The 23,533-nt window shown below is 37.6% G+C and overlaps 1 protein-coding gene across 1 annotated transcript in view; it reads left to right on the top strand.

The window, feature by feature from the left end:
- LOC101862702 overlaps window positions 1-23,014 on the top strand; it is a 31,252-nt gene extending 8,238 nt beyond the window's left edge. Inside the window, exons 4-24 of the mRNA XM_013089079.2 lie at window positions 1,278-1,532; window positions 2,018-2,191; window positions 2,502-2,627; window positions 3,165-3,279; window positions 3,761-3,934; window positions 5,259-5,345; window positions 6,074-6,181; window positions 6,749-6,998; window positions 7,475-7,540; window positions 8,175-8,251; window positions 9,027-9,101; window positions 9,697-9,849; window positions 10,296-10,336; window positions 10,652-10,826; window positions 12,580-12,651; window positions 13,852-13,933; window positions 14,198-14,259; window positions 17,695-17,766; window positions 18,761-18,800; window positions 20,345-20,436; window positions 21,092-23,014. Coding sequence (XP_012944533.1) covers window positions 1,278-1,532; window positions 2,018-2,191; window positions 2,502-2,627; window positions 3,165-3,279; window positions 3,761-3,934; window positions 5,259-5,345; window positions 6,074-6,181; window positions 6,749-6,998; window positions 7,475-7,540; window positions 8,175-8,251; window positions 9,027-9,101; window positions 9,697-9,849; window positions 10,296-10,336; window positions 10,652-10,826; window positions 12,580-12,651; window positions 13,852-13,933; window positions 14,198-14,259; window positions 17,695-17,766; window positions 18,761-18,800; window positions 20,345-20,436; window positions 21,092-21,252 — 2,457 coding nt within the window. The 3' untranslated portion in view covers window positions 21,253-23,014. The remainder of the gene's footprint in view (window positions 1-1,277; window positions 1,533-2,017; window positions 2,192-2,501; window positions 2,628-3,164; window positions 3,280-3,760; window positions 3,935-5,258; window positions 5,346-6,073; window positions 6,182-6,748; window positions 6,999-7,474; window positions 7,541-8,174; window positions 8,252-9,026; window positions 9,102-9,696; window positions 9,850-10,295; window positions 10,337-10,651; window positions 10,827-12,579; window positions 12,652-13,851; window positions 13,934-14,197; window positions 14,260-17,694; window positions 17,767-18,760; window positions 18,801-20,344; window positions 20,437-21,091) is intronic.
- The last annotated feature ends 519 nt before the right edge of the window (window positions 23,015-23,533 follow it).

The following is a 23,533-nucleotide window of genomic DNA, read 5'->3' as shown; positions in this document are numbered from 1 at the left end:
GCGAACTTTTTGTGCCAATTTCCTCCTTTCTATCATTCACTCATTCAGTCTGTCTATCTTCGGATTGTTGCCGCGGCTGGAAAATCTGCGCGTTGATCAAGTAAATTGACTTGTGATCTTAGACAGAAAATTACTGTCAGAAAGAAACTTTTTTACAAATTTGTCTAGACCTCGAGAAATGATCAATACGAAGATTCTACGGCACGGGAATGCGACAAGGGCCGCGATGAAAGAAATGTATACTAAAACCGTCCCAAAACTACTAAAGTCAAGAATAATTTGAAGTGGTGTTCCGAGGTTGTGACATGCGACATTCAGGCATGAAATTTAAGGAAAATAAGGGTATACGCCGGGTAACTGTATTGTGAAGGTATATATCTATTCATTATTCCCAGGTTTGCCTTCTATCAATGGTGCTATGACAAATTAATTGAATTATAGTAGCAATGGAAGGGAAACCTACTTTTAAACATTACCATCAATGGAAATATATTATGTAGATCTTGGTGAAGAAATCAAACAAGACAAAATGTTGGTGAAAAAATAAATGTAATGTGGTTTGCAGGCAATCTCTTCAAACAGGCTCCCCCGCAGAATTTTCCTTACTTTTCAGCTTCAACTGGTGGAAGCACTGGCCTTTACTTGACGCACTGGCATTCCAGTTGCCTGACTGTTATCAGAAGCTATGTGCTTTATGGAAATTGGAACACCTCTTTCACACTCAAAAACAGAAAAAATGTCTGAAAATAACAGAGAAATATTTAGTAATAGTTCTCATTATGTTAACACCTTCAGAATGGTTTGTCAGATTTGAAGCCCTCGGACATACAGAGTCAAATCTTTTGACTACACTTTCCTCAGCAAATACTCATCAGTGTAAGAATACTTAATGATGTGACCAGGAAGAAAATCGGTGGATGTGAAGGCCCAGCTATTCCTCATAAGTCATTAGGGGACATTCAGTATAAGCTCACTTTCTGAGATGACTGGCAAGACATGCTCAAACTTCGCAACCATGTGCCAACAAGCACAAATGCCCCTGCTGTAAAACTGTGAGCTTGGTTGAGATTTTGTAGGAGGGCACATTAAAATGAACAAGGAAGAATGTTAGATTATAAAGTGGAAAAAAGTTTAATTCCAAGACACCACCACCCCCCCCCCCCTCCCGTTTTCCTCTTCCAAAAAGAAAATAACAATAATTATATTTGGAAGATTACAGTTTAACTCTCAACAACTTGAAACTCTTTTTAATTGTTTTTTACTTGATTTACTTTCAGGGTCGGAACACAGGCCTCCCGTTGAGCAACCAGAGTAACCCATTTGTCCCAGGAAACACTGATACTTTTGTAGGCTCGTCAGAAGTGAGCCAGTCGTCCTCCTCTTTTGCTATGGGTCTTGATCAGGAAGATGACCCTATAGTCAGCAGATCTCATCTTTCTGAAAAGCAGCAGCAGATTAAGCAGGACTTTGAAGAGAAAGAGAGACAGGAAGCCCGAAGAAAAGTAGCTGAGGAAAAGCTAAAAAAGAAAAAGGTAGATAATTATTGCTATCAGTGACTTAAATACAAATATTCATGAAAGCATGATAAGATGTGACCACATTTTGGGTGTTTTTCTTTCAATGGATGAGAATGTAGAATTTACTCTGTCTGTCACTGGTAACTTGTTGAAATTGAGAAGTCGCAAGAAAGGAACATTTTGGTTTAGCTCAATTAGCCAGTGATGCTTTTAGATCGACTCATTACTCTAAATTAATAACTTTAAAAAACAAACAAACTGATATACTTTAAACTTAAATACAGTGGATTCTGCTTAAACTGAAATCTGCAGGACCCCTGGATTTTCTTTGGTTTAGCCAAATGTTTTGTTTAGAAAGGTTGCCTCGTATAGAACGGAAAAAGTGGATGATTTTATTTTATTTCAGTTTACTACTGTTTTTGGACTAACCGTGTTCGGTTTAAGCAGACCACTCTCTATGTATGCATTACATTCAGACTGAGTATTTTTTCCCTATCAAGGAACGGGAGAGAATTCTGAAAGAGATTCAAGAGGACAGAGAGAAACAAAAGGTAACAAAATCTCAAGCTGGGGGAGCTCTCAGTGGTGCCACTGCAGGGCCTACTGAACAGCCAAAGGATGAATTGGCAGCTAAACAGGGGACAGAGAATGTATCTGATACAGCCAATATACAGGTGATCATTGCTTTAGATTTGCATTTAAAAAATTGAATTAATTTTTTTTTCACTTACACTTTTTGCATTTGATTATTTAGTGTTAATATCGCGAGTTGGTCAGTACTCAGATTTATTACCTTTAATTATTTTCAGGTTTTCTGTTTCTCAGATCCTATGTGAAAAAACAGCCCTATCTGTAAAATTAAAGATTTTGCTTCTGATGGAAAAATCTGTTCTCTATCCCTGAGGTCTCAGGTCTGTCTGGTGACTCCTTAAGAAAAAGATTTGTGTGCTTTGTCATGTTTGGAAAATCTTTTACGAATTACAGGTCAGGCTTCCTTCTGGTCAGATGTTCCGACAGACTTATCCAGCCTCTACCTCCCTGAACACTGTGTGGGATAGTGTCTACAGCAAAATCAAGACTGCAATGAATGCTTATTCAGGTTTTATTCAGGTAATTTTTCATGGTTTGTAGACTTTTGTGGGGATTGAGGAATGAAAGTGTGAATATGTGATTTTTGACTTTCCTTACAGTTACAAAAATGAGACTTTTTCCTGTTCTAGAAGTATCTGTGGTATGCAGTGGTTGCCCCTCCACTCCCCCCCAAAAAAGAGAGAGGAAAGTGTTTCAACAAAATTGATTTGACTCAACATTTTGGTCATATTTGACTTTTTCTTATGTATGAAAATTGTTATAACAGCAAGGAAAACTTGGGTGTGGTAATCGTATTGAGGTTAACCAATCAGGGTATAGTGGCCTCTGGGTGATGTGTGTCTGTGAGTGTGTATGTTTGTGTGTATAGCTGAATGGTTCCAGTATTTCATTTTATTCTAAATTGGATATATTGTATAGGATCATTCTTTAAAGTACCTGTCAGGAAGTTAAGAACCTTGCTTATCTCACATTTTGAGAGTACCCGCTATTCCTGCAGAAAGGAAACTAAAATTTTGTGCACCAGTTCTCTTTACAAAATTTCCTGTTTCTTTGCAGCCTTTCCCCAGACGGGAATTTTCTAAACCTGAAATGGGCCAGAGTCTGAAGGAATTGGGTTTGGTTCCGTCTGGTTCTTTAGTGTTGAAGAAGAGGGATGTGAATCAAGCATCACGTGAGTTTGATCCTTTGTGTTCTTTTTGGTTGTTTAGAAGATGTCTTGTCCATCATATTTCGTTGATTGTTGTATTTTATTAATTTTGGTATTGATTAATGTAATTTTGTATTTATGTACGCCATTGTAAAACAAATTTTCTAAGGGGATCAATAAATGGAAAATACTTTAATTTCTAATTTTTAGTATACTGCTGACACGAAAAGTCATGATATCAAAATGCAGAGTTCTGCTATATTTTCGTACTTTAAATACCTATGTGTTAATAATTCTGTAAGTAATTATCTGGATTATCAATTCAAAACAATTGTGGGATTGAAGTTTCTTTGAACCCGCTTGCATTTTCAATACCTGTGCTGTTTCATTTTTTTAAAGTGTGTTTTTGGATCTCTGCCATCTAAATGCAGAGTTTCAACACATTCAAATTTTGTTTCTTTTATATGTACATCTTCTTTTTATTCTGCCCATTTCCTGTGTTCAGCGGAAGAAGTGGCTCAGCCTCCTGCTGTGATGATGGCTTTGGATCAAGCAGAACGAGAGCAGCAGGAGGCAGATGATGAAGCAATGGAGGTGGAGGACGATGGCCATAATTGGGGGCGTGGAAATCGTGTTGAGGGAGGAGAGGAGGTGGTTGGGGAGGACATGGTTGAACAACGTATGTTATATTATTAGCCGATCAATAAATTGTGATTTCACATGCTCATATTCCATGCTTAATTAAGATCCACAGACCTGCTTAGTATTACGAATATCCCGTAATCATTACGGAAAACCAGGTCCGATTACGGGAGTACAGAAATTGTCGGCAGATTACAGATTTTGAGAAAAAAATAGCGATTATAATTTTATGAATGAAACAAAAATCGAACAGTTCTCAATGCCTGATAAGGCCAAGGCTAACTTTTCTTTGTGAGAGCACAAATTACGGCCTCGTCTGTGCATGCGCGGTATTGAGTAGAACTGTTATCAATTTCGTCACGATCTGGATCTTGTGCATTGTCATTAGCCTAGGTCCAGCTCATACTGTTCATTCGGCACTCTGGACGCTTGACTTCATTCCTTGTGACTTTTCCTTGGTTATTTTTCAGTTTTGGGTCTAGATCTAGTCTAGATCTCAGTGTGTATTGTTAGTTGTTTGGTGATTGGATTAATTGTTTTTGTGAGCAGATCTAGATCTAGCGAATTCAGCGGCTAGCTCGAGTAAGTGTACCCATAGTTTTTCTCACTGCTTCATTACAGATTTTTCTTTCAGATTACAGAAAATTAAGCACCAATTACAGAATTTGGAAATTCAAACTAGGCAGGTCTGGATCTAAGGGTAAAGAAATATTAAAAAAACAATACAGCAAGTATGATAAATTAGGGGTATCATATTCTCATACAGCATCCCTATTCTTTATAATTCTTCTTCATTATTTGAACACATGAGGCTCCAGCTGTGTCAAAAGTACTAACCCTCTACTGTTCAAGTCTACTTATGACCTATGCTGTTGCTAGTTGCGTGCAGATCCGTTCACATCCGTGGTTTTGGGTGCTAAATGAAAATGTGCGTCATTTTTCTGTGTTCATTCACTTTTCCTCCTTCCAAGGATGGGCTCTTTCATTTTTTTTCCATAATATGGAGTCGGTGCATAATACCCCAAACTCTTTAGCAGAAGTAAAGCAGAAACAAATGTTTGTAAATGTAATGGATTTTTCCATGCCAGATTTCTAAAATTTACGGAAGCAAAATTCATGATAGTCTATGGGATCATTACTTTCCTTATAGCATAATCATTTAAAAACCATTCACAAATTTAGTAACTTAAGTTTGCAATGAACTTGAGGTGTGTAATGATGAGTACTCAAATATTCTGAGTAAAATCACTCTTTAGATTCTGATCTTCTTTTCCGACTTTTGCAATGACTGCCCCCCTGTGGCTGAAATAATGTTTCATATGTGTGTTAACAAGCAAGTCTCATTTTTTCTGTATTTACAGATGGAGCTGGTGGATACAATCCTTTTGAACACATACCAGGTTTGGGGGATAATCCTATTTTGGGAAATCACCTCATGGGAGGACCAGGTACGAGTTATGTTTTACATTTTAAGCTTGGTAGGTTTACTGTAGTACCCCAAATTATTTACAATTTTCTGCCAAAGTAGAAATACACCAACGTTCTCTTTGTGTGTATGTTTCAGTTTTTAAGATTTTTGATTGTGCTATTTTGGTTATTGTAACAATTATTTCAGATGAAGAAGCAAAGCCCGAAATACTCTCCAGAATAGCACAGATCACAGCGGTGCTAGCTAGACTCAAACATATCTGGAGAAACCGAAACGTTGCCCTAAGCTCAAAGGTCAGGCTTTTGCACTCCTCAGTGGCATCAATACTTCTATATGTGAGTCCTGGACCCTGACAGCAGACGTTGAGAAAAGAGTAAGAGCTGTTGAGATGAGATGCTTCTGTAAACTACTTAACATCTCATACAGAGACCATGTCACCAATGAGGATGCGAAAAGACAAATAAGAAATGTAATCGAATCTTACTCAGACCTCTCTATCATTGGTCAAACAACGCAAGCTGAAATGGTATGGCCATGTCACCCGTTCTTCAGGCCTTGCTAAAACCATTCTACAAGGCACTGCAAGTAGAATGAAGGAGAGGCAGACAGAAGGAGAGATGGGAGGATAACATCTGATAATGGACTGCTATGAAGCTGCTGGGCGCACTGAGAGGAGTTAATGAAATTAACCATTTGTGCAACATTTCTTACAGTGGAAATATGAATATGAATATTTTGATATTTCAGGACATAATCCAGGTGGTGCGTTTGAAGGATTCGGAAATCGTTTGGTTCCTGAAGGTGTTCCTGGCGATCATGGCAACCACCTTAACAGAAGGGCCTCTGAAATGGCAGGTATAAATGCTATCACTAATTTCAGCAGGAACCTGATAAATGAGTTCAGTACAGTGTCTTGTGTTTTAAACAATACTGTTGTTGAGTGTGTGAATGTATGATCTTGTCTCTTTCATAGGATTTTAAAGTTCCCTTTTTCTAAAAGAATGATTGTACATTATTAGTAACTAGTGAAGAAGAAGATGAGCACATGACAAGATGGCTGATAGGTTGTGTTGGTGAGACCATCAAGGCTTTGGCTTTGTTTATTTATTTATTTATTTATTTATTTTTAAAAATTGTTTTGTCAAAGCAGCATGGAAGAGACCCGAAAGTTGATAATTTCACACCCAACAGGTTGTTTCTATTTCTTTGTTGTGAACAAATAATGAAGATATTGAATACAATGAAATTGTTGAGAAATGTCTCAACAATAACTGTACATGCTTTATCATCCAAGTCATATCTGTATGGCAGATTGCTGAGGTGAGGGGAGGAGGAGCTTGCTGACATATTTTTGCTCTTGATCTTATTAGAAATTAAGAACCCCCCACTTTTGTCCAAGTTTTGACTCTTTTCTATCTTTAGCTGAGGCCGCTGCCCAAAGATTTGCCCTCCCTCGTGCCCCAGCAGAAGAGTCTAGTTCTCATTCAGAGCTGGTCTACAATGTATCAACCTTGCAAAATTCTGCCATGAATCTCCTTGCTCATCGACTAACAGACCCACGCCAACCAATCTTTTCTGTATCTGGACTTCCTGAGCATTTACTGCAAGCTTTTCTGGCTTACTTGAAGAAAGAGAGACTTCTTAAACCAAAAATTATGCATCTCATTCCTAGGTATGTAAATAATTGGTGGACTCTTACAAGATTTGTTAAGATAGTTTCATGATCTCATACATTCTGTAGGTATTTTTGGCATTGAATGAATGTATGCTTACAAGTACAGTTTATGTTTTTTGTATGGTTTGATGCTCTTTTGAGTTTTCTTTTAGGTATATGAGTAGTATCTGAATTAATTGTGGTTGGTAATAACGCCTGTATTTGTTGGTACTTTAGTTATGGAAATGGTGCTGAGTCAGTCAGTAGCCTTTACATGTCAAAAGAATTTTAGTCTTTTATTCATAGATTGTTTCTGCAAAAGCATCGAATGATTGTCTTCATGGCATTTGAGTTACATATAAAATGGTTCAGTAAAGTGAGCTTTGTCTCTGTAAGGTCGTGTTGCTCATGCTCATGTTTTAGCTTTGTTACATTTATTAACTTAAACTGCTCATACCCTTGCTGGTTTTTAAAAAGAAACATTTTTATTCCAGTTACTTGTTGAAGTTGGACTTGGATTACTACCCGTACACAACCAATGAGCTGCTTCATACAGCTAGGTGCGTCTCTTTGTTATAAAATCATTGAGTGTTGTAATCTTTCTCTTTTTCCATTAGATATATATTATTTTGTTTGCTTTATTTTAAAACAATTAAAATGGAAATGATAACTAGCATGTGTTATAGTTAGAAAATTATAGTTCTAAAAGAGGCAGTGTCATTTAAACGTCTTTGCTTTGCTGGTTATGGCTTTAGGCCACTGTCTGTTTTACATGTCAGAATAATGGGAGTAATAGAGTTTTAAGTTCTATATGATTCTGAACAGTAATCTTCATTGTGTTTGTCTATACAATGCTTTTTAAAGTCCCCTCCCCCCAAAGTATTGTTAGTGTTGAAAGTAATCCGTTGCCAGTTTTATACAGTCATTGTTTTTAGTGGGAGACATGGGTTATTCATTCTGATTATGATAAAATAATTGTTTCTGTATGGTGAAAATATCTCCATAGGAAGGTAAAGGAGGGTCTGAAGAGGTCAATTTTTAGTGGGGTCGTAAAAAGATATGTTACATGGTTTTGGGAGACACTAATTGTGTACAGCACTAAGGATGTGAGTGCCATGATTCTTGTTGCCCATTTCAAGAGACCTTATTTATTTTTGTAGGTAATATTGGCTGTTCTTTCTTTTTTCTTCTTAGGATATTTGTTCATTTGCACATCCTGAGTCTCAATTCCTGCTCACTGATCACAGATACGGGGCTTAATTGCATCAAAGGTAATTATGTGCCAGAAATGAGTGAACTTTATATTATTTTTTAATCATACTGAAGCTACTGTTGCTTTTTTATTCTGGAGCACTAAATAGCAGTAGGACTGCTGTTTTGATAATTAGATTTTTTGTTATTATATAATGGTCGACAGGGATTCTGTCATTGTCGCAAGCAATCCATTATAGTCCAAGTTTTGAAAATTTTCAATTTTTACACACTCCCAAAGCTCTATCAAAGATGCACCTTTCGACATCAGCAAAATGCAGCTTGCTGAGGTCAAAGCTTACAGCTTTCTTGCTTTTCATGATTCCTAATAGGAACAACACAATAAAAACTAGTTATTGTCTGTGGTGTGAAAGTTTCCCAAACAGCCTGAAGTGGACCAATTGTAGGTTCTTTAAAAAAAAAGCAGGGTTTGTTTTTGCTTTTGCTGGAGATGCTTTTTTATTGCCTTAGTAAAAACTATGTACTTGTAGTTCCAGTGCTTTATGAGCAGTTTGTATAAATGCATAGTCTGCTCATTATCATAGTTTTTCAAGAAAGACCGGACTTTTTTTTACTTGAAAGGAATGACCAATCTTTTAGTGGAGCTTCTTGTTGTCATAAGTCGTAGTCTGACTCAAATACTGGAGGCATACTTTTCATCTTTATTTTTGTCCATTCAGATAAATTTAGACTTCTGGTCAATCACTGTTTTTGTTTTTTGCTGTCCTATTAAGATAGTCTTTTTTGAAGTTCATTGTACAATCCCTATTTTACCTGTTCCTATGTTCATCTCAGGGATGAAGGCTCTCAAGGTATTGAACTTGTGCTCGTGCAGCCAAATCACAGATGCCTGTTTTGCTATTGTGAAAAGTAAGTCAGTTATTTCCTAGAACTGTTCCCTCAAAGAAGTCTTTTGCAATGTTACCAGTTTCTTTTTGTCTGAGCAAGTTAAGATTTGCAAGTTGTTTTTTTATAAAGGAAAGGGGAGGGGGGGGGGGGGGGTGTTGGGTCTTCTAGTACTCTTCAAGTGATATTTTCAGAAATGTCTAGCAATGTTTTGATTGGACTAATATTTCAACATTTATTCGAATTTTGAAAATGGCAAAGAACATCCTTATTTGTGTTCTGTGAGACGTAAATCTGTTTTCCATTTCATACTTTGCTGCTTGATTGAGCAAAGGAGATAATCTGTGTGATTACCTACTGTCCGGCATATGTAAATTTCACCTGGATTATGTAGAGATATGTGAGTTCTCTAAAAGCTCTTGCTCATTTCTTTTGGAACAAGTCGTGGGTGGTCAAGAGAGTCCTGAGCCAGCAACATAAATTCAGTCACTTATGTAAGTTTGTCTACCACTCATTATATGTAACAGACAATATGTTTATTGTTAAGATGTCCTTTAGTAGTTAATAGTAGTGATGTTAAGTGTAATAATGATGATTCTGGATTATTTTTTATCAACAGATCTGGGGTCCTTGCAAACTTTAAGTCTTGATGGCACAAGAGTCACTAACGCTGGTGTCATACAATTCTCACAGTCAGCACAAAATCTCCACTTGTTACATCTGGATCTCAGCAGGACAAATGTCACACATGACATTTTTACCTCTCTCCAAAGTGAGATTTTGTTTTATGGCTTTGGATTTATTTAGATTCACTTCACCTTCCTTATTCTCATTTATTAACTTTACCTTGTTTGTTCTCATTTTTTTCACTTTACCTCCTTTATTATCATTTCAGAGGACAAAAGGGGGCAGTGGTTTTTAAGACAGGATAGCAAGCATTTATTGTACTCTAATCATATGAACAAATCCAAATGACCCTTTCCTCTTTAATAGAATCCTTTAGAACCAGCATGTCGGTAAGTGAGAGGCTACATATTTGAATTTGTTGGTTGTTACTAATAATGTGTAACTTGACTTTGAAAGAGGGTCTTTTCGTTACAAAAAAACAGTAAGATCAGAAACTGATAAAGGCGGAAAATAAGTAGTAATAATGAAAATAAAAGTATTTTTTTATCTTTGGTCTGCATCAATAATCAACTTACATTTTTTCTGTTGCAGATTTTAAAATGCTCAAGTCTCTCATTTTGAAGCAAAGCAAGGTAAGGAATATAGAGCTCTTGGTGCTGTTTTGTTGTCGTATCACATGACCAGTGACATGTAACTGTTGTGCTATGAAGAGAAATTAGATTAAGCAATAGTTCTATTCAAATCCATTTGTACAGTTGAATTTGTTCAAGATGGAGTTGCATGGGAGCCAGAAACAGTCTTTGTCTTAGACAAGGGACTTATGGGGGAGGGGTGAGGGGGATTAGTTTCAGAGGGCCAACCGGTACATGGTAGCACCAAGAATCACCTGTTTGAATGTATTTTGAGTTTGAATCTCAATGGAGTTTATGCTACTTTCATCCCTGCAGATATCAAGCTTGTCTGGAGTAGAAGGCATTGTCAGTCTGGAGAATTTGGATGTGTCCGAGACACAGATTGTGACAGATTCTATTTTATGCATCACCCGTCACCCTCGTCTGTGTAACATTAGCTTAGCAGGGACCTTGGATGTGCACGGAGACAGAGCTCTCAATTATTTGAAAGGTTTGTTGCTGCTTTATCCCCTTGACTGCTAACCATAAATCCACCTCGTGTGCTAAGGAAATTTCCACAATGGCTGTGTATGACACAGTCTGCTTTTTAAATGGCTATAGCTCACTTACTATAAGGGTTAGATATAGCAAAGTATATGTCAGATAAAAGAGAAATGAACTTACAATCTATTGGTTTTATTCATTTTTAGGTATAATTATAACTATTCTGTAGAAGAATTTGGCTGGTGAAAGTGAGATTTTAAAAAATTCGGTCTCCATATTCGAGATCCCTGTCGTCTCGGAGATTAGATCTATGACAAAAACTTTCTTCAGATGAATTGAAGTCTTCGTTATCACTGTCTGCAGCTCGATAAATTTCTGCAATAACCTGATCTGTAGACCTAGTCAACCTTTGCGAAACAGCGTGGTGAATGTAGACTGCATGCAAAAACCTCAAAGAGGCAGACTGACTTCGTCATTGGCGCACAATACACTACACACCATGTCTCTTTGTCTTAGCTACTACATTCGAATCCTGGGACTGATAGCCTAAAAATAGGCATGATCGCATCAGAAAGTGGTCAGAGAATACAGGGATGTGACTCTTGTTATTCAAAACTGTGTTAAAGTGAAGATATTTGCACGAAACAAAACAGGGAGTTTTCAGGCGTACCAGATATGCCCACTGCATACACGGTAGTGAATTGTTAGGGCGTACCAGGTACGGCCACAGAGCTGGCAAGGAGTTAATTCAAGAAGAGAAATGCATCTTTAGATGTGGTAAAAAAGGAAATAGGAAAAGTGTGTTTGGGTTGTTCAACTGGTTCCTGGCCTTGCCCTTCTATTTTTAAAGAACACTGGTTAGCAGCAAATGAAAAAAGTCAGTATATCGTAATTGGATAAAGTATCTGTTGCTGTAGATTTGGTATTTGGTATTGTACGAGCAAGTCAACACATAGATGCTCCATAAAGCAGTGCCTTAGAGGTGATGACAGAACAAAGAACAAGAAGTCAGTAGTAGGGACAGGAAATGTCTATAAATTTTGTTATGAAGTATACTGATAATGTTGAAAATAAAAAAAAATAAAAAAGTGAGTTGGGAGAGAGTTTGGTGCCGGTGGAGAAAACAGTGTCTCAAACTGTACTTTGCTTATCCCTACACACAGTGGTGTGTTGTGCATACTTTTTTTTGTACCTACCATCGTTTACTACTCATTTTTATAGGCTTCATTGGCCACTTTCTACGTTTCACAATCCCAGACATTATGACACAGTGATGATCATGATGTCTCCTAGCATCTGATCTCTTCTGACTGGAATACTGAGATTTTGGAGACAGCGTTGGAACAAGATTCAGTTGATATGACATTCAGTCATTCTTCATATTGTGTTTCAAGACATACTCTCAAATACAGTGGCCCATCAAAAGCCTTCTAGTTGACGAAAGTTCGGTCTCTAAATGGGGCTGACCCTGGCCATGCATCCGCTTTGGGTCTGTTCTGTACCAGGCATTCCTCAAGCAAGTAATCTGTGGTCATAGACCAGATGCTGTGCTGTACTGACATGTCTCTCATCAGTCAGCTTCCAGTATGTGGATTCAGCCAGTGCTACCCATAGTCTCAAGTACAACCTGTTCCAATATGACAAATTTGTAGTAGCTGTGAACCTGGTTGTGGTTAGTATGCTGCAACTTCCATTCTTTCTTGAAAGTGTAATGACTCTGATCCATTGCATAAAAAAAATATATCGGTATCTATTTCCAGACATGAAGCTGACTTCACTTCTCCTGCCCTCCCGAAGCTCAACTTCCAATATTGGCTTGTCTTATATTTCAGGTATGTTAAAAAAATTTATAAAAAGCTTCTTTTTTTTATATCTGGTGCTTTAGTTTTGTATTTGCAAAGTAATTCTGTTTCTTATGTTAAGTACTTGTTATACAGTAGTCTCCGCCTAAGATCCCGGTGCTTGGGAGCAAGGAAAATGCGGGATCTTAGGCAAACCAGGATCTTAACCGACGAACCCAGGGAAGAATCCTCGGTGACCCATGTTTAGGCTCATAATCTGTAAAATGGTCTCCCTCCACTCTAAAAAGAATTGACGGTCCCTCCTGGATGGGTTTATGACATATGGCGAGCTAAGAGTGGTTAACCTTGATGACCTATCACAGTGCGTAGTGGCATGAAGCGTGCCATTTTCACTTATTATCCAACTACGTTTATCCAGTTGCCCCTCCCCTTTTCCTGCTGAAAATTTATAGCTTTCCTTCTCTGATCAAGTTCACTCGCCTTTGTCGTTGTGCACCATTACGTTGTGATCTCATAAATTAAAGTTCAGTCTGTCTCACAAACTCGGGAATAGAGAAAACTACGAAGTCCTGTGAAAAGTAATTCGTGTAGTGTCTGTTGCTCTTTTCTGTACACAATGTGTTCTGTTTATTCGCTAAAGTGTAGATTCATGTTTTAGAATCCAAAATTAAAAGGCAAGTGAAAGAAATCTAATAGTTTGTGGTCTTCTTTTTATTATAACTTCAGCATTAATATAGTGGGGATGTGTAAAAAGTGGCCATAGATTGCATTTATATACCTACGTCTTTTCTATCTACGTTGTCATGAGTGAACTAAAGGAAACCGAAATATGTCAATATTGACAAATCTTTATTCATTGTTGCTGTTTTAGAGAAGTGCAAGAAAAAATATCCTTCAATTTATGTAAAGGATATTGAAATAGCTAAAGTTTAACAAAGTTTAGGATGATTTTCATACTATCTGCAGAAATGAGATGAAGCAAATTCGAAGTGGACATAGTTTTGAGACATCTTAACTGCTCTGTTTGTGGAAGTGGTTGTGATGGGTTTGAGGGGGGGGGGAATGCCTTTCTGAGTGAGATGTTTTTAATTTGGGTAGAGATAGTATGCAAGTGTGTCAAGAGGTTTAAAATTTGTGTCAATGAAATGTTGTCGTATTTGAATTCTGTGTGTTCTTTCAATTATTTATTGCTTTTTAAAAAATCCTGTCTTACTTTATTTTTCTTTTCAGGATTTCACCTTAGCACCCTTGACTTGACAAATTACACTAACATCAGCAATGAGGGAATGGTGCATGTTGGTAAGATAATCAGGTGAGACAGAATGCTTCATGTCCAAATACAGAAAGGGGAAATCCTGTCACTTTTATTTTTCAATGTGATTTTAGTGTTTGATGAGCCTTATATTATTATGTCTGCACTTGGAATTCTGTCTTAAGGATCAAGTGATATACTTGTTCTACTTTTTTTTAAACAAAGCTTAGTCGCTAAAGAATTTGATAAGGGAAAACTTGCATAAGTAAGCACCTTATATTGATACCATTGTATCTGAATAAAATTTCAATTTTGTACCCACAGCCTGAAAAAATTACTTCTCACCAATACCAAAGTGTCAGATGAAGGAGTACTACATTTGAAAGGTAAGGTTCCTTCTTTCTGTGCCAGGGTTTTGTTTTTGTATATTGTCTGCTTTTGATGAAGCAGAGAAATATTTCATATTCACTTACAGTTGTTGTGACTAAGGTCTTTTTAACAAATTTTTGATAAAGTTAAACTATGTACTGGACAGTATGAAGTTTTACGATGAATAGTGAGAAGTTGTTATCATCTCTTTGTGAGCAGATATTCTTGTGTTTAACATATCTGTGTCTCTTGGTTTGATGTATTATGGGTTTGCCTGCTTTATGCAAGCGGACATGTTTGAACCAGGACTGTGAGGGGTGTATTTTTCTTGAAATATATTGCTCATTTAGGGAGACCCAAGAAAAGTCTTTGTGATCTCACTTACAGTGGGCTCTTTATGGAAACTAGTGTTCCATGAAGATTTCTGAGGAAACATACCTTTGCTTTCGCGAAAAAGGACATTTGTGAGGCAACATGGTGAAATCAGGTGCTCGTCAAAATAATGAAAATCGAGAAACTGGCATTTTTCTGCAGGTTTGGGAATTTTTATTGAATTTTTGTTTTTTGGCTCAACACCTTTCGTGCCCCTTAAAGAACACATTTTTGTGTGGATTGTACTGAAAAACGTTGATTAACCCTATCCGTACGCCCTGGGGTCATTTTGTACCCCTGGGGTTGTATTCTTCACATTTTAGAATACTTCTAGTACGAAGATCTCTTTGAAACTTTAATTTTTTTCCCCCCAAAAAATGTTTTTGACAGACTGCTATGCAAAATGTACGGATCGGATTAACGAGTAAATTTCGTCTTTGGAAGTGGTGACACAGAGTTCCCCACATCGTTTTGACACGACAGTAAAACACAATGTACGGATAGAGTTAAAGGCATAAAAGATGTAAATTTTCAACTTCCCTGGACTCTCAAGCTAAGGAAGTAACTCAACTTTGGTGGCCATTTTCTCGCTAATTCTTACCTCTGATACCAGGCGACCCCCGTCTCCTTGAATCGCCAATATCTTGACTTGTATCCAAGATAAATGGATATTTTTTTCGTCAAAAGCAGGGCAAGTGGACAAGCTTTAACACATTACACCCTAACTCGCCCGGGATCGCCCGGGAATTCCCTTACGCGCTCCACCCTGACTCGCCCGGAACCGCCCGCGCCGGCCCAGCGTCTTTAGAAACGAAAGTCTCGCCTTGACGAGACTTTGGGGCCGGATTTTGATTTGCATAGTATAGCAAAAAGTTTCTTCTTTCGTTTGATACCTAATAAGGGTGGGCCGACTCCGAGAACTTTCGACTCCGAACATTTTTGGGCGCGAATTCGTCGACTTCGACTCTGAATTCGAATTCAGGTCAAGATAGCAGCCAATCAAATTTGAGGAGAGGCAAGGTCAATTCGGTGGGATTCGTGTCAAGTCAAGTCAAGTCAAGTCGTTCTCCCTACAGCCGTCGAGTCGAACACGCTGTAGAAAATCCCGACGCCACGGACCGGTGTAGACAAAGGGGGCGGGGAGGGGGAGGGGGAAGGAGCAGGGAAGAGGTCACAGAGGTCGGGATTGAGGCAGGCAATGTTTTCATTGACATCAGGGGAGGGCACCAGTTTGTTTTGAAAGTTATTTGCCCCTCGTTGACAGTACAGCCGCTTTCATGTGCGAGGATAATGGATGCAAACAGGTCATAATAAAAATCAAAGCATAAAATCCAGCAGTCTCGAACTCTAAAGTCAGACCATGCATTAATCAAAGCAACAGTCAGCAAGACAGAAGTTTATAAAAAATAACAGTAATAGATCTAGATCTAGATCTATATCATAATCAACATTTATTATGACAAGATGAAACATACAAGGTTGAAAACAAACATGGAGTAATGCAAAAGAGACAAGAAATGTGACAATGTAAATGTAAGTGCCAGACAGGTCGTAAGAAAATACATGTAGATAGTACAATGAAGAGAAGAAAAGCAGTGAAATGTGTGTGATCGCAGTGAAAGCCAAAGAAAGAAGGAGGCTGGGATAATCACGGGATTTGAATTTGACGTGAAGATGGCTTGCAATTGTGATTGGTCCAACCAGAGATGCAATGCTCGTCCGTCACCGTAGTGCGTAAAGTTGACCTTGGCCTCTTAGGGCATAACCACCAGCAGAAGGGATTTGTAACTGCTAGCGAATCAGCGCGTTCTAAAAGGCTCATGTGACTTTCATTGAGTCGATGGAATCGTGGGACGGTCCAATTCGAACTCGCCGCTTCCTTCTGCACACAGCGAGGGGAAATAGATATCAGACATCGTGTTTTATGATACTTATGCATTTTTATTCATTTATTGGTAAATCTAAATTTTGAGCGTCCAAAAATGTTTCTTGGGTGCAGTTTTACGTAAAATTATTCACAGTTTTAAACAAATTAAATATGTTTTCGCTCCTCGTGATCTATTTTCCCCTTGGCTGCCCTAGTTCGGGAATTCGTGTTCGGACTCGTCCTCCTGCCCAATGTTCGATCTCCGACTCAGACCCCACGAATTCGTCGAATTCCGAATCTCGACTTGACTTCGCCCATGCTTAATACCGAAACGAAATTTTTCAGGCTAGTAGTTTTAGTATTAGAGCTGATCGAAGTGCGATCGCGTTACCGACACTTCGAAAGTGTCTCGACTTGTTGAAAAGCGACACAATCGAGTTCGAAAACGGAAATAACGATGGATTTGAGCAAAAACGAACATGTGACAAATCAGATGGCTCAGATTTTGATGAAAACGTTGTAGGAAGAGTTTGGGGCGATTCCGATTGATTAGACGGAGAAAATCTAGAATTTAGATCTAGATTCTAGGGCCCGACCGCGAGGCTGAGAGTGAGAGTGACGGGTCGGACACCCCGATTGAATTAAAGTTAAAACATTTCCAACAGTTTGCGCATACATTAAGTTATATTTTTCTGAAACCACATTCAGTTTTCTTCTTAAGTTTTATTTTTTCAGGATTTGGGGAATCTGTTTAGTATTTTTAAAATGTGTTTTTTAAAGGCTTGTATTCACGGGAGGTGGGTTCTTTCCCCTTGCTTAGGATCTAACAATGGACTTCCCGTCCAGGCCCTTAGGGTGTAATGTGTTAAGGTGATACCAATAACTCCATATGTCTCAAAATTGACGAGCGCCTGATTCCACTGCATCGTGACACATATAGCTCATTTAGGGAGACCCTAGAAGAGTCTTTGTGATCTTACTTACAGGGGTCCCGTATGGAAAAAGTATTCCATGAAGATTTCTGAGGAAGCATACCTTTGTTCTCGCTTAAAAGGTAATTTTATTGTTCAAAGTGTTATATAATTATTTTCTCAACAGCTATTATGTAAAATTTTTATGTATAATTGAGGTGAATGGGAATATGAGTAGTGTATCTTTTAATAAGGAACTTCCACTGTAATTATTTTGCACAACCTCTTTTTGTATTTGACAGATCTTGTACATTTGGAGGTATTGTTTCTGGACCGTACTCTGGTCACAGGTGCTGGGGCAAGTGTTGTGGCCAGTAAGTATTTCTTGTTTTGTTTCTGGAACATCAAGTCATTTGGCATGTCAATAGGTGCAAAAAACGGACTCACTGTACTGATATGCACTATAAAATGTCGGGAGCAGATAAGAGAAAACTGTTCATGATTGATCTAGTCATATAGGGAAAAGCTCTCAGCCATGCGGCTTTCCAATTCCAAGGGACCAATCCCGACTGTAGTCATCTATTGCAATTCGGTAAATGCATGGATGACATCAGACTTTTTTCTTGTGATTTGTTGAACAAGTACATTATAAGTTCTTCGAGCACAGTTGATTACTTTACTAAACTTTTATAAGAGGCCTATCTAGTGTTTTACAGCTTTCAAGTGTGTTGCGCGTTATATATCTAACTAAACATTACAAATGCTGACACTAAAAGACCATTCAGAAACCTACTCTCAAAGACTCATTTTGAGTGACCAATCAGAAGACATTTCAGTCCATCCTCCCCTGCCCATCATATCACCTGACCAGTCCTAGACGTATGCGTCCGTGGAAAGTTGGGCGTGAAAACTCTATCTCTCTTTGTTCTGCGTGAGGGTCAGTCTGGCTAAATACAGGTAGGCTGTCCTGTTGTCTAGGTGTCTAGGCTTGTCTTATTAAATTGAAGCTGTGGAGGCTGCAGTGAAAATTTCCCTGTCAAGCTTTACCTGTCAGCGTGTTTCGCGAATCGAAGCATGCGTTTAGAAGAACTGACCGCGTGTTTTTACGTCTAAATTGTATACTTGTAAAAAAAACCTGTCAAGTGATGAAAGCATGCGTTTGAGCGGAGCGTGCTTTTGTGTGGCATGCGTCTAGGTGAAGACTACTGTTGTGAAAATATTCTTCTCACCAATGGAGGTAGTATGGTTCTGTGGAAACATTATATTGTGCCTGTGGTTCTTGAATTTTCTCATCTACATTTTGTTCCAAAAAAAAGTTTTTAATTCATGTTACTTGTTAATCACTCTCACTTTGTTGTAATTTCTCAGATTTCAAGAATTTGACTGAACTCAGTTTGTCTGGTACAAGGTAAATGACTTTTTTGTTGTTAAAATCAAAATAGGTGAGGCCTCGTGGTGAAATCAAGCGCTTGTCAAAATAATTAAAGAAATCGGCGGCATTTTTCGGGCAGCTTGGAAATTTTTGTCAAATTTTTGTTTTTTGGTGCAACACCTTGTATGGCTATTCAAAAACACCTTTATGTGTGGATTTTATGGAAAAACGTTGATTAAAAGCACAACAAATTTTAATTTGCAGTTTCCAAAGACTCTTAAGCTATGGAAGTCACCAAACTTTGGCGGCCATTTTCTAGCTAATTTTACCTCTGAAACCAGCCGACCCCACCTCCTTCAATCGCAAATATCTTGACTTCTATTCAAGATAAATGGATAATTTTTTCATGGAAAGCAAGGCAAATGAACAACCTATTAAATGATACCAATAACTCTATATGCCGAAAAATATGACGGACACCTGATTCCACTGCATCGTGTCTCATAGTATGAATGTCTTTTACTGTATTTCAGACATTCTTGAACATGATGTCAAATGGCTACTGTACTCTTTTTCTGTTTTTGAATGTGTTTTTGGGCCAGGAATCCATTTCTGCAATCAAATCTGTGATAAAATGAGGCATTAATTATTAATAAAGTAAATATTCAACAATGACAGATCAGATACACTAACACACACAAAAACTCCCTAATTCTAATTCCTTTTTTTTAATTGGAAAGAATCTTAAAACGATTTTTTAATCAAAAATACAAAACTGGGCAGAAGCTCCCGCCCGGGCAGAGCCCATTTTCGTTTCAAAACGATGATTATTTTCCAAAAATATAAAATTGGGCAGAAGCTTCCGCTTTCGACCAATCGTTGGTCAGACTTTGAGATTTCCATTCTAAAAATAGGTTCCAAAACTCCCCATATTTCTTGGTCAACAACCGGCATGAAAATGGACGCGGAAAGCGCATTCCCGAGCATTTTGGTGATCTTTTTAGATAGCTTACTATACAATATATCGTTCCGTGCCGTTCACAATAGTTTGATTTTTAGCTAAAAACAATAGTTGGACTGACTTAGTTTGAAACGGGGTGAAGATTGGTGTCAAAGGAGATGAATTATGATTGATTAAAAATGATCAAATTTCGAGCTTCCTACACGCTTTCAACTGCGCAGAGGCGGGGGTGTGGGGTACCTAGTTTTATGAATAGGTGGAATGTCATTGTATATGAATGCCATGTTAGTTCAGTTTGAATTCAGGTTAAGTTAGACATACTCTATTATGGTAGTGCTTTGATGATATAATGTTCTTCACTCATTTTATGGTTAGGGAAAGTAACTTATCATGCGTGCCACCTATTTTATTGTTATTGTAGATTAAAAAAGACGATAAATTTTGAAAGATTGTCTGTGACAGTCCCTCTGTAGAGCTGAAAAGATTGAGATTACTCCTTTTTTATCCTCAGTAAATTAAAATAGTGTTGATAGATTTCAGAATTGTGAATAACTTCAATTGACAGGATTTGCCAATTGTCAAAATCATAATGCTGTCAATTTTTGTCCTTTCTGGTCAGTGTGACAGGTGACTTTCTGAAGCAAGGAATTCTGAACAAATGTTTAAACCTTACCAAGTTGAATTTAAGCAGAACTATCATTGGTGACAAAGGTATGTACAAATGTCCATTGACAGTTAATTTTAATCTTATGCTTAGTACAGTTTAAACTTTTTAAACACCTGGTCGTTGATACCAGTCTTTGCAATCAGTCTTCGCAGTTTTTTAATTTGATATACTTTATTTTTGGTTACCGTAAAATAATTTCTGTATTACAATATTACAATGTGTATTTCTTTCATGCAGTTAAAATTTTGAAATCGATGACAGTAAAATCTCAGTATAATGTATTCTCTTTGGACTCACCGTTTTGCATGTATTAGCCAAAAAAAAATGTTTAAATGGTGGTAACAGCGGAGGTTACAGAGTAAGTTAATTTATTCACTTTATGGGATTACCTCAGCGTGGAAAGGAAGGGGTGGGGGCACCCTTGGTGGGGGTGGGGGGGCACCCTTAGATTGATAGTCTAAAAGCATCAATTTTAGTTTCTAAGTGGATTTTTGTTTTCTTTCATTTTTTAACAGAAGAATATGTGAAACCCATTGAAGCTGTCCTGTTGATTAGAGATTGGTGTTTATTTGTAGTGCCCCTCCCCCTTTTTCCCCCCACATGATGTAGTTCTACTTATTCCTTTGTAAAAATCATTTTATATGACAGCTTTAAAAGGAAACAAAAAAACTGAAATTACTGTTTATCTTGTTTTCATAGGAATAGCAGAACTCAAGGTGCCATACCTTCAGCTCTTGAACTTAGACTGCACTCGTGTTCATCCGTACGCACTCAGTGTGATCCAGACCAACTGCCCCAACGCCAAGTCCATCACTCTCTCAAACCTCTCTTCAGTTGATGAACAGGAAGAGAATATGTAGATAAATCCAATGGGTAGACTTGGCTGTACTGTGATACATTAAGACAGCATCAATTGTTATATCACAGATCTACACAACAGTTATCACCTCAAAGGTTCCAGTTTTCAAGAATTATCAAAATGGAGGATGTAAAGTGAATATGGTCTCAGTCTCATCTGGATTACAAAGAGCTACTTGGGGTACCACTTTAACGAGGGCAAAATTATTTTCTGCTATTCTTCTTTCCTCCCTTCTCCACGTTCTCCCATAAAGTCTCTAACATTCCAGCATTGAGGTAGTTGACCTGTGGGCATTATTAAGGCATTTGTCAGAGTAAAAAGTTACACCACTGTGCCAAGTGAATTTCAGAGCTTCACATTGGGTAAGGCAATTGGGGCACAGCAATGTGGGGTCACAGTATTTAGTGAAGTGGAAACTTTTGTGAATCTGAGAGACGTTGGTTCAGCAGTGCAGAGGCTCTCATGTTTTTCTCTCTCTATAGAAAATTTTGATCAGTCAAAAGCAGAATCTAAGGAGATACTTTTTAGGGGGGTAAAAGCTTAATGTGATTTCAAGTGAACAGGTTTTAGGAATTTGGGGTCTTAAGTGGAGACTACCGTATTCTTTTTAATTTAAGATTAATATTGACAAATTTTTATATGATTTTCTTCCCATGACAATGATTGCTGATCAATGATCCAGGATGATGCATAATTGCCTCTATTATTTTAGTCAATTTTTGCCTCAGGGAAATGCTGTTTAAAATGAAGTGCCACTGTTGAATGGCATTGTAACAACCACCCATGTGTCCTTTAATTTAAAGTTTTGATTATGTGTTAGATAAATACTTTTTACAAGATTCTGCAAGTACTTTTTGAGTACTGTGGTACTTGTATTTTGTAAAATAATGTTAGAGTAGGGGGAAAACTTCTTACTTTCTGCGTATTGAGTAAAGTTCATCTCTTTTTTCTCCTCCGTTCCCTTCCCTTTTAGAGCTGCTTTAAATTCAAAGCCCTTATATGTGTGGATAAGTGCTTCCTAGAACTTCTGAATGATCTGTCAGGGTGGCCTGCATTAATAGTTTCTGGTGAAAGTTTTTAAAATTAGAAATATTAGTTAAATCAAAGGTTTTCTTTCATTTAAAGGTTTGTTGAAAATGCAAGTGAGACGAAGACATTTATAGCAGTTAGGCCTATAGTAAAAAGATGTGTTTAATTATGCGTGAAGAAATGAACCAGGTATTGAAATTGTAGTTGTAGTTTACAGGACAGATTGCTACAAACGTGTCATTATTATTGTTCTTTTCTTCAAAAAGGAAGATTAATGAAGTATATATCTTTAAATCTTGCTTTGGTTGAACTGAAGTTATGCTCTCTATGGTGAATTACAGTCAAACCCCGTGATACGGCCTACCTATGAACAAGCATGAAGTCCGTGGTACATCAGGGCTGGTGGTATAACAGGATAGCACCGATTGCCAACTTGATTCGTGGCAGACTGGTAGAGACCAGAGACAAACTAACTGTGAGTCGATCTGGCTCCTGAGATTGCAATTCGCAGGGAAAAAACGAGTAGCAACTAGTTACATGTGCAGCTTCAGTTGACCTTTACCCTTTACGTTAATTCAGATCTGCCAGATCATAAGCTAATCTATATATTTTAACTCATTCGCTACGTATTATTTTCGGCTTGTGGACGAATTCTTTTCGGGAGGGCGAAATGAGATGATGACTAGTGCGCAGTTCACAGGTCTTGGGGGCCATAAATTCAAATAAATATCAACATATTATATACCAACATTTTCAGTATGGTTTGTAGAATACACCTGCATTATTTATTTTTCGTATTTTTCAACTTTGGTTCCTGTAAGAGGCGATTATGCAACACAATTGTGATTGGATGCGGATAAAATTGGAAAAAAAAAAAAAAAATAATCTCAGGTGAAACTAAAAAAACATGTTTGCACCTAGTCAAATGATACCTCAAAATAACCATAACTGTATATAGAACAGGAAAATATTGAAAAATGTGCAGTTATTTACATACATTCCATAATATTTGTACATTTGGATCATAACATCCGATATTGAAAAAAAAAAATTTTTTAAATAATTTTGGAAAAAGGATCACAAACAGAAAAAAATATGCGTAACTTATATGGAATTATTCAGAATTGCATTTGAAATAAACCTATACATGTCTTGAGTGGTACTTTTTGATATATTTCACCCAAAAGTAGTGATTTTGGGGAGAAAAAGACATTTTGACTATTTAGATCTAGGCCTAGATCTAGCACTCAAAA

This window comes from Aplysia californica, unplaced genomic scaffold (assembly GCF_000002075.1).
Source record: "Aplysia californica isolate F4 #8 unplaced genomic scaffold, AplCal3.0 scaffold00025, whole genome shotgun sequence".
Lineage (NCBI taxonomy): Eukaryota > Metazoa > Mollusca > Gastropoda > Aplysiida > Aplysiidae > Aplysia > Aplysia californica.
The sequence above is the reverse complement of the archived record's forward strand: the minus strand, read 5'-3'. Positions and strand labels throughout refer to the sequence as shown.